Genomic DNA, 11,057 nt, shown 5'->3' on the forward strand with positions numbered 1-11,057 from the left:
ATATATTCTCTCTTGGCCATGATTCATCTTGTCTCCAGTTCATCTAATTCTTTCACTGTCCACTCACTCGAAATAACGAGGAAGAGAAATAGGGAAATGCGAACTCCCCCCCCACCCGCGAGATACGACAAATTCGAACCCTCACCGGGATCACTCCCCTCTCTTCTTCCAGGCTCCAGATCTTCCAGTACCTGATGCAAGTCGTGCTGTTCTGCGTCGTGTGGCGCCTCCTGGTGGCGCGCACGAACATCGCGCGCAAGCTGTGGCGCTTCGTCATCTCGCTGAGCCAGAAGTTTGTCGTGCGGTTGCCGAGGGTGACGCGATCGTCGTAGGTGGCGCCACCTGTGCGTCCTCCGAGTGTTCTTCGAGCCGCGCGCTCCATCGCTGCAACGTGATTGGTCGAGGCATCTCGGAACACTTGAAAGCATCTAGAAGTGGGATTCGTCGATTTTGGCGTGTGGCGGCGACCCCTTGGAAGGCCCGAATAGGAACAATAGTTTTGTGTAATCTGACTAGTTAGGAGGTGTTTGTAAAACAAGAGAGCGCTGGTGGGGTACGCACAAGCGACTTTGAAACTCATCGTCTGCGTTATGGGCGAGTCGATTTTTTAAATCGTACAGATTTGAGCTTTATTTCGCGAGTAGGTGATAGCGTGTATTCCTGCAAACAGGAAAAGATAGGTGGAACACTAGCTTAGTAAAGATTATCAGCAGATGTAAGATCAAGGAGATGTAATTAAATACAAGAGAGAAAAAATTCTGAGGTTCATTGTCAGAAACAAAATTAGTCTTGACATTAGTCTTAATGTTAGTTTTAACATTAACTTTGTCTTGTTGACAGAAATATGGTGCAATTACGAGTTTCTCATGCAGGGTGTGTAGAGCTCCGGTCTACGAGAAAAAGTTTGTTAATACTAATATTATAACTAATTTTGTTTCTGACAACGGGCCTCTAACGTTAATGATTACTGCTCCTGATCGTAACGGCCGCTAGAGGGCCTACTCACCAGAGCGTTAACCCCTTACTATATGAAAGTGTGTGGCTGCTGACTGAGCCAGACCGGCCAATGAGTGAGCAGGTCGCAGCGACTTTGATTAGGTCGTCCAATCAGCGAGCAGGCTTTTGCCTGACGTCATTTCTCAAGTTATTCAAGTTGAATTTATAACTGCAATTAGTGCATGCTTCTGCCAAAGCCATTAACTAGATTGTTTTCATTCATCAGGTATTCGCCTGGGGCGAAGTTTTGCCGTATTTACTTCTGTACGCTCGATTGCTCGCCGCTAATCAGATTCCCCGCCATAACAACCGGTCGATCGATAACGAGGCTCGCGAACCGCTGGCGCGGCGCTCGCTTACAGGCGTTAGTGTAGCCGTGCAGAACATAACGACTGTATTATACAGGTTAACGGGCCTCTGGTTTATTATTGCTTTAAGACGTAAGACACTGCTGCCACCTAGTGCACGTTTATCTACACGGTATTTTAACAATCACTATACTTATATAATAATTGTATATAGAGTAGATAATCAATATTGTTATGTCGTTTAGATATCTGTGATTCATTCTTGAATAATGGAATTTATGTCAGTAACGTTCCCTAGCATGGGAAGACGTAGGTCTATGAGACCAATACTTTCAACTTGCAGTCGGGTGTTACTTACTAACACCTGTAAAAGTTTGCCACCTAGATTTATCCCTAGTGGGTAAGAAATGGTGATTGCGTTTGTCAAATGTAATTTTGTACGGCGCTTCGTACAAGGCGCAGTGGCGTATGAGAGTTGTAAGTGCAGCTGTTGGTGTTGCTTAGACGTGGTGTATAGTCAGCAACTTTCATGTGCAAGTTTAGTCATTTAAAGTTAATATATTTATATTGTTTAGTATTTGCCAGTGTAGAAATACATATGCGTAGCAGCAGTGGTTCTTAAACGTTTTTTTTTGGGGGGGGGGCTGCAACCCAAATTATTTGTTCGTATGGTCAGTTTATCGACTGGATACTTTGGTGCATTCAACCATGGTTGGATTATTGATGAAACTTGCTGCCTCGGAACATCCATGGCGTCCCGGTTTTTCAGTCGTAATCAAGGGGTTTAAGAACCGCTGCATAAAAATAAGGCAATCGGGGTATAATAGGCGACGTAAGCGTGTGTGTGTGTGCGTGCGTGCGTGCGTGCGTGCGCGCGCGTGTGTGACACGTGATACGTGGTGAAACGGACAAGAAAATGTGTACAATGAAGAAATTACTTGAGTGTCTAGCGGCATTCGTGGTAAATGCGAACTTTAACTTTTAAGACAAATGACCTTATGGCGCGTATTAGATATGTATCTATATATACACTTGATTGCTTAGATCTTGGAGTAATCATTGCGATGATCATTCAGAATGATTACTCCCAAGCTTAGATCGTGGTAACGATGATCTCTCATGTGTTCTCGCTGGAATTTGCTACGTTAATATACGTGATATTGTGATTTGACCGTAATGTGGTGCATATCGATTAATTGGCATTTAATTATATGTTTTATTTTAATATGTCGGTGTTTATGTTTGCCGCTCGCGCGCGCGTGCGTGCGTGCGTGCGTGCGTGCGTGCGTGCGTGCGTGCGTGCGTCTGTCTGTATTAGTTATGTATCGCGCGGTGGATGCTTGGACGGGCTGACGGCTTGATGGTTCATGTTTCCACTGTATCGCAAAAAAGGATGGGGGAGGAGGGAGGAGGAGGAGAAAGAAGGGGGGTCTGTTGTTAGAGGGTGGGTGCAGAGACCCCTTTGTGGCCTGCAGGTACTCGTAGTGTCTACCCAGAGTGGTCACCGACGGGGTTTCACCAGACGAGTGCATGTTGGACACGATGGAATCGAATTAACCTGAAAACGCGGTTTCCGTGGCGTTACACTGATGTTCTACCCTAGATGCGCCCCCGTCAACCGCAGAATATAAATAATAGAAATATCAACGATATAAGTCTATAATATAATCATGAGTGCATGCCACGGACGATTACGTGAACGAGTTTGCGTTATATATATAATGCATGAGGATCATTTTGCCAGGAGTTTTCCTTTGAAACTAGTGCGTTCCAACTGATACACTGTAAAGAAAGAAAGAATCTGGGTCCGGGAAAGGGTACGGGTTTCTTTTTCATGCTGAGGGAGACCAACATCACTTTTAATCTGTATAAAAAAAGGTTGGTGGCTGGTTTAGTGTGGAGTAGCTCGAACTATAGGCTACATTCGTATCATCAGGAGTAAATATTCACTTGTGATTATTTACTCCTGGTATCATGCAGGCAGCAGAGGGGGCAGACTATGGTGGTCCCTTCCCACTCTGTGTTGATGTGATCATAGATATAGAATAGAAGAATAGTATATAGAATATATCTCTATTCCATATCTATGATGTAATCTCGAGTAGACACCTGCGAGATCTGGCGTGTGTTAAAAATATGTTCTTAGCTTTATTGTCGTCATCCCGTTGCGTGTTTTAGCAGAGTAGTCGCATGGCCGCGTATGGTTGGCCATCGTACTCGGAAATAATTATTTTCACCGCGGTAGAAATAATTCAACCGCGGTTAAATCACATATGTGTAACAAGGCAACCGATTGGGTAAAGTGGCAATAATTTTACCGCGGTTAAATTTGTTCTACCGCGGTAAAAATAATTATTTCTGAGTACGATGGCTAACCGTAGCCGCTTTGCACATGGAACGACGCGTTCGATTAAGTTTTGGCGCTACGTTGGGTCCAAATCGCAGCCGGCCACCAAATCGCGAATCATCAAATCACTGCTTCCATGCTTGCTGGTCACGAGTTGTTACGGACTTACGGTGCTTCTGTCCGATCCACCGGTTGTAGATTTACACGCCAGTGTCGATGTAATTAAGAACAAAGTGTACGCTATTTATATTCTAATTGCTTAATGAAATAAAAGTAAACACAGTTGTCAGATCGAAAAATCGTCTTACGTGTCATATTACAGGGTCCCCACAGCCCTGGAAAGTCTATGTTTTGTCTTTTGTCCCTGAAAGTCCTTAATTTTTCATTTTGTCATTGAAAGTCCTTGGAAATCGGTCCAAGTCCTTATTTTATGTCTAATGTCCTGGAATTTTACATTTTTGACCTAAAATAAAAAGCAAATCTTTAATGCTGGTTATCTGCTGCTCGAGAAAGAAAGAAAAATTGCGAGAGAGAGAGGAGTAAGGTGAGAGTCACGGAGAAGGAGAAGGTGAGCGGGAAGGCGAGAGAAGTAACTACAGAAGGAATATGTGCATCCTTGCCTGTGTGTGTGTGTGTGTGTGTGTGTGTGTGTGTGTGTGTGTGTGTGTGTGTGTGTGTGTGTGTGTGTGTGTGTGTGTGTGCCGTTTGTGTCGTACGTGCGTTTGTCTGCACGTGTGACTGCGCATGCGTGTGCACATCTCCGTCTGCATTCTTCCCTCCCTCCGTCCCTCCCTCATTTCTCACCTCTTTCTTTCCTCCTCCCCGCTTACTCCATTCCCCTCAGTATTTCCCTCCCCCTCTCGCGGATAGTATCGCCCACGGCATCAGTTGCACGGTGAAAAGTTAGCCATCCAAATGGCTGGTTTTCAGCCTCGACTTTTTCACCCCCCCAAAGCACAAAATATGATTATACGGCTATAATACGCGTTTTTACAGTCACATAAACACACATACACACACACTAACGGACGTGCACACGCGAGTTTGGTCGCGCGCACGCGTGCGCGTGTATTATAGGCGTAAACTCACATTTTGTGCCTCGGGGAGTGAAAAAGTTTCGGCTGAAATACGGCCATTTACTTGCAAAAGTTTTTCAATGCTTGACTGGTCGCGGGCGATACCATCCGCGAGAGGGGAGTAAGGAATAAGTGATTACTTTTATTCACTGTTAATGTTACTGCCTGGCATAGCAGATGAAAGGTCAGCATAAAGAACCGGCAACTGCATGTTTATTATTATGTTATTGCATGTAATTCAACTACAAATACATGTACTGAAGACCTTTTCATGGAGAAAAAATCTGATAAATGCAATAGTGTTGCGCAGTTAATAAATTTTCTGAGTGATACAATAGATTGTGTGATACATAGTTATGAGTGATACACGTTTCATCAAAGCTTTACATATTGTTGCAGGACTGTGACATGAATGTACGTGAATGGCAATTCCCGTGAATGGTGTACGTAAATATGAAACAACTATTCTGTACGTCGGTAATCAGCGAACTATAGCGGCTGTTTAATCTGCTGTCAGCACTCGTGTAACAACAATTTTTAGCTCATCTGACATAGTCAGATGCAGCTTGTAGAATCGCATGAGCGGGCGTGCGACCGTCCGTCCGTGCGTCAACAGTTGGGCACAAATCTTAACCGCTCGACGTACGGTCACGATATTCGGGACGTGGGGTGGGGGGTAAATCCGAAAACGAGTTGGGATGTCGAAGCTGGGGGTCAAAGGTCAAAGGTCAAGAGGTGTAAAGGAAGAGGGAACATTCCCTTCTTAACTTAAGGTATAGGGAGGAAATTCAGAATTGCGGCACAAATCTAAACGGCTCGACCTAGGCTCGTGAGTCAGTGTATAGCATCAAGGTAGGAAAAGCCATCACTGTGCCGAAATTGAAGGTCACAGGTGAATGGGGCACAGGGCAGATTTTAGACATTTTCTGAGGACATGGTCTGACGGAGCGATTGAAAACTTTTTAGTTTCAGCGGTGACCTAGCATGTTTATGGCTTTATTGAAAGGACCATGAAATGTACTTTCTGCTGACATGCGAAGAGTAAGTGTCGGATAACCTTTTGACCCTCAAGAGGAGGGTTAAACATGGATTTGTTTACTGTTAGAAAGAATTTGACTACCGGGTTTGCTAGTAGAATCTATACATGCCTGGATATATGATGTAGGCTACAATTTCACAGTGAAATTTCAAAAGCTAAATTTGGTTGAAAAAGGTTTATGCTCCTTAAATCGTATAATTTCTATGGCATTCTGTACTGTCAGTGTGTTACATGTAACGTATGGCACTGCCAGTGGCCACTGCCAGTGCATGTGGTGGTGATAGTACTGTGTAGTTTTTGCCTGCGTTAATTAGTTACAGGTGGCAGCTCTCTATTTCAACCTGTAGGCTTGCGTAGGTAAATGGATGAGTGCTTACCTATTCTGTCTTGCAAATAGTTGTTGATACTACGTACGATGGTAGCTTCCATCTTTAATCTTAAGACACTTAAACGTACGCGCCATCTCGTGGCAACTTTCATAACGAACATTCCTTTGAGAAGGTTCCTGATACCATCCCTGTGACTTCCACTGTTTCGGCGTGTATGTGAACACATTTGGGACTAACAGGGTTTACTAGAATCCCACCACTCAACCACAGAGTCACCGCAGTAGACGCTAGATGAGCGCTGTCGCTCCGCGGCACTTGTTACTTTATATATGAATCTAAGGTATATATGATGACTCTCAAAAGCTAAAACTACTTCTCACAGATTGCCCTTGAAAAACCATGTCCTTGAAATGTCACTGAAAAAATAATTCACTTTTGCGGGAACCCTGTATTAGCATTTGAAAATCGATTCCTACTAGTTTAATTGTTTAATTCGTAAACAATAGTTTATATATATACCTATACACGGGAACCTAGGTGCGTATCTGCGGGAAATTGCGCCCCTGTCCAAACATCTGACACCATCTTTTAGATAACTTTACCATAATATGATAATATAAATGAACCTATATATATGACCCTGTATAGGAGCGTAGCCAACTCATTTTGCCTGAGGGAAAAAGCCACGTACACTGTGTGTTCTAGGAAGATGACTGCCATTGACCATGTATTGTATATACTTTTTTTCTGGGGGTGCCCATGCACTTGCCCCGCACACCCGCTAGCTACGGCGCTGATAATGTACAGTTAGACATCGACTATCCGAAAGAGATGGGCGGGGAGTATTTTGTTCAAATAACTGATTGTTCGGATAACTGTTACTGATCTGAGCCGATCTGATTAAATATTCACAGGACCTTGAGATCTTGTTCGGTTAATTGATGTTCGGATAACCAAGGTTTGACTGTATATATGTATGTGTGTGTGTATGATACGTGATCCACCACATATATCCACCAGCTTTCGTTTCAGTGTCTGTATTTGCGAAAATTCAAACGCCCAAATGCCGTCATTCTGGCTGAACAAAGTTTTAATATCAAAACCGGAGGTAGCAAAACAATCAAAACGCGCAGCCTCCGATAGTCGCAATTGGAGCCGAAACGGAAACACTGCCCGGCGAATTCGCAGTGTCAAGAACGTCAACCAGAGCTTTTTAAAGGGCTAGCACAGCACACGAGACTACACTTACACACAGAGGACACTACTCGAGGCGGATAAAAAAAAGAACGTCGCTAAGCTGCGATTTTACGACAAGCGCCGTTCATAGGGGGCGCCGCGATCGCGACCGTTCAATCGATGACAGACGATGCGCACAACGCCGTTGTTAAAACCGATCGGCGACCGGCAACACCGCAAATCCCCTCACGGCGCACGACAGAGAGAAAGATAGAAGATTTAACGTCCGACGCTCGACCACCCCCCCCTACTCCGACGACGACCCAGAGGGGGTCCGTCAGAAGGAGGGAGAGCACGCGCCGGAAGCCTGAAAACTACGCCCGGCAGATATACGAAAAACGCGGCCCGGGTTTGACATAACCGATACCTCGCCTCCATCCCCGTTCGCGGAATTCCCCCCACCCCCTGCTCCCAACGCCTAAGCCCTCTCTTCCTCCCGGATGACTCCCGTCCCGGAGAAGACTCTCCTCCAAGGGGTCCTCCGCGGACGGGCGGACTCGGCCCGGCGTCGCGGGGTGAGACGAGACGTCTACATGAGGGTCTCGCGATCGAAGGTGTACTCGCCGAGGCCGGGTCCGCAGCGCTTCAGCATGCTCACGTAGTCGGATATCTTCTTGATGGATTCAACTTGTTCGCCGAGGTATTCGTCCTCCAGGAAGTTGGTCATCTGGAAGGCACGGCGCGGCGGGTTAGTGACGAGCAAGAGAGAGGGGGGTGGAGGGAGGGTGGGAGAGAGAGGAGAGAGTGAGAGTGGGAGGGAGGGAGGGAGAGAGAGAAGAGGGAAGCGAGAGGGGGATGCGAGGGATGAGAGATGAGCCAAAGAGGGAGAGAGAGAGAGAGAGAGAGAGAAGAGAGAGAGAGAGAGAGAGAGAGAGGAGAGAAAAGAGAGAGAAGAGAGAGACGAGAGAGAGAGGAGAGAGAGAGAGGAGAGAGAGAGAGAGCGAGATGAGAGAGGAGAGGATGAGAGAGAGAAAGAGAGAGAGAGAGAGAGAGAGACGAGAGAGAGAAGAGACTGCTTTCCAGATGTTGAAAAGTACAGGAGGACTACTAATGACCCCCTAGAACACCATAGGGACTTTTCACGCTCCCATAATCACACCCTTAAGAGGCATGATGGAGAGGCTCCATTAAAAAAATCACACCCTTAAGAGGCATGATGGAGAGCTCCACTAAAATCACACCCTTAAAAGGTCTGCCATTGTTTTAAGATACGACGAAGGTGTATGAAAGCTGCATTCTCATTGCTACTGGAAACAAGAGTTGGGCTAGAATAGATACTGTCAGTCATGAATAGAGCTAGAATACAGTCAGGCTCGGCGATCCATTGCAACTCTATGGGCAGGGAAACTAGCCTCAAGGCACACGCGTGACGCGGCGGCTTTTGATGTACACGATCGATCGATCGCGTACTATATTAACACGGCCTGCATAGCACCGCGGCATACACAACCACACACACTTGCAGCGTCAAATAAACGCACACACTGGCTAACGTCTGACAATCTCAAACAGTGAACTAAGCCGTGTCTATATTGTAAAGCAACTATATTACAATGGTATTAAATGAAGGTACTGTTAGTAGGCTGTTGGACTGTAAAATGAAATTTGTAGCATTCCTAACCTCCTAAAATTTTCTTCTCAACGGATTTAGACGTTCACAAAATTGACCCTGAGACTGTAAATCCGCAGATTTCCGCGATGACCGCGAGATTCTCATCCCAGGAAAATGTGAGGCAACTATTTCAACATAATAAACAGACTTTTGGTGCGCGAATTTCAACCACTTTTATGAGGCGCGATGAATGCGCCGCACCAATGGCGCATTTATGGTGCGGCGGTGGAGCGCGCGGCGGCGATCGCGCGCGCTTAAAAATGAAAGCCTGGGAGAGGAGAGAGAGAGAGAGAGAGAGAGAAGAGAGAGAGACAAGAGACAGAGATGAGGGAGAGTGACAGAGAGAGCAAGAGCAAGAGGAAAGAAGAGAGAAGGGGGAGATGATGTGGTGGTAGTTATATTAGAGAAAGAGAGATAGCGATTGAGAGGGGAAATGGTCGGGAATACAAACACTACCAGAGATTCTCCATAGGTCAAGACAATACGGTGTATTCATTGGAAGCCTGTACTGTACGATGCCGAACATTTGACAGCACATGTTTAATGTCGAGCGGAGAGAGAGTGAGGCGAGTACGAGCCACATCGATTTAGATGTTAATGTGAAGAGAAGGAACGCGAGAGTGTACGGGAGGTGGGGAGACCCATACTAACTATGCAGCCAAAGGCGCGCGACGGCATCACATCACGGCAGAGGGGAGGAGAATGGAGGAGGGACAGGAGAAGGAGTAGGAGGAGGAGAAGGGGGGGGAGCAACAAGAGGTGCAGGAAGAAGAGGGGGTACTACGTACTACGTCGTTCTGTGGGCAATCTTTTGTGTGCACGGACGTGGAAAGAAGGAGGAAAAGGGTAGCGCAGGAGACGGGTGAGGGAATGGATGGAAGGATGGGCAAGGAGGAAAGGGAAAGGAAGGATGCAGAGAAGGGGGAGGAAGGGCTGGCAGGAGGAAGGGTGAGGGAATGGATGGAAAGGGACTGGCAGGAAGAAAGAAAAGGAAGGAGAGGAAGGAGGGAGATGGCAAGGAGGAAGGGGTGAAAGGAAAGGGATGGCAAGGATGGAGGAGGGAAGGACAGGATTGGAAGGAGGTGGCAGGAGAAGGAAAAGGAAAGATGGCAGGGGAGGGAAAAGGGGAGAGGGAAGGGCGGAAAAAAATAAGGGAAAAAAAAGATCGCAAAAGAAAGGAAGAAGGTGATAGGGATGGCAGATGCAAGGGGGGAGGGATAGAGGATGGCAGTAGGAAGGGGGGAGGGAAAATGTGGGAGAAAGGGGTGGCAGGAGCAGGGGGAGCGGCATGGCAGAGGGGAAGGGGAAAGGGGAGGGAAGGGATGGCAGAGTAAGAGGGACCGGGAAGGGATGCAAGGAAGGAGGGAGGGAAGGAATGGTCAGGGGAAGAAGGGGAAGGAAGGGATGGACAGGCCCAATAGGAGGAACAAGGGGATCAGCAAGAGGAAGGGGGGGGGGGTTCCTCCTCCACTACTTACGTGCGGGTCCTGCTGTGCAGTGCCGACGCTGTGCAGATCCAGCAGAGCTTGGTTGACATTCTTCTCCAGCTGCAGCGCACCCTGCATCGCCTCCAGGCCGCTGCCCCACTCGTCCTTGTCAGGCTTCTGCAAACAACAAACGACCTCAGGTTGGGATGGATGTACACAAGCATGCACGCACACACACGCACGCACATGCGTGAAGGGCACACTGCATCCACGCACATACATGCACTTATGCCCCGCGCAGACGCACGCACTCACGCACGCACTCATGCACGCACTCATGCACACAAGCACACACACCCGCCCACCTGCGGGCACACACAGGCACGTACGCATATTACATACACTCATAACTTAGTGCATGCATCATCACCACCATACACTGATACACTACAAGCGCAACCACGACCCTTACCCTAACCCTAACCTGAATCAGGGTGGACCTAAAGCAAGTCTTCGAACTAACGACCTCAATACTCATGTCAAAACGTGATTTCAGTACTTATGCAAATTCTCCATCTCCATTTACCCCATCGCAAAACTTGAAATCGTGAAACAGGCATGGGTTTCAAATGGTTCATACAGGAGGACTGAAATTTTTCCCAAGGACTTTTCAAGGACTTTTCAAGG

General features: G+C 46.9%; 2 protein-coding genes across 2 annotated transcripts in view; one reads left to right on the forward strand and one right to left on the reverse strand.

Annotated features, from left to right (window-relative positions):
- LOC106811127 (fatty acyl-CoA reductase 1-like) overlaps window positions 1–3,950 on the forward strand; it is a 16,384-nt gene extending 12,434 nt beyond the window's left edge. Inside the window, exon 9 of the mRNA XM_014814668.1 lies at window positions 173–3,950. Coding sequence (XP_014670154.1) covers window positions 173–332 — 160 coding nt within the window. The 3' untranslated portion in view covers window positions 333–3,950. The remainder of the gene's footprint in view (window positions 1–172) is intronic.
- Window positions 3,951–7,167: 3,217 nt separating this feature from the next.
- The window catches only part of LOC106811126 (soma ferritin-like), a 6,304-nt gene continuing 2,414 nt past the window's right edge, over window positions 7,168–11,057 (reverse strand). The window contains exons 3-4 of the mRNA XM_014814667.1: window positions 10,422–10,547; window positions 7,168–7,998 (exon numbers count right to left, since the gene is read on the reverse strand). Of these exons, the coding sequence (XP_014670153.1) occupies window positions 7,861–7,998; window positions 10,422–10,547 (264 nt within the window). The 3' untranslated portion in view covers window positions 7,168–7,860. The remainder of the gene's footprint in view (window positions 7,999–10,421; window positions 10,548–11,057) is intronic.

This window comes from Priapulus caudatus, unplaced genomic scaffold (genome assembly GCF_000485595.1).
Source record: "Priapulus caudatus unplaced genomic scaffold, Priapulus_caudatus-5.0.1 Scaffold506, whole genome shotgun sequence".
In the NCBI taxonomy this organism is placed as follows: Eukaryota; Metazoa; Priapulida; class Priapulimorpha; order Priapulimorphida; family Priapulidae; genus Priapulus; species Priapulus caudatus.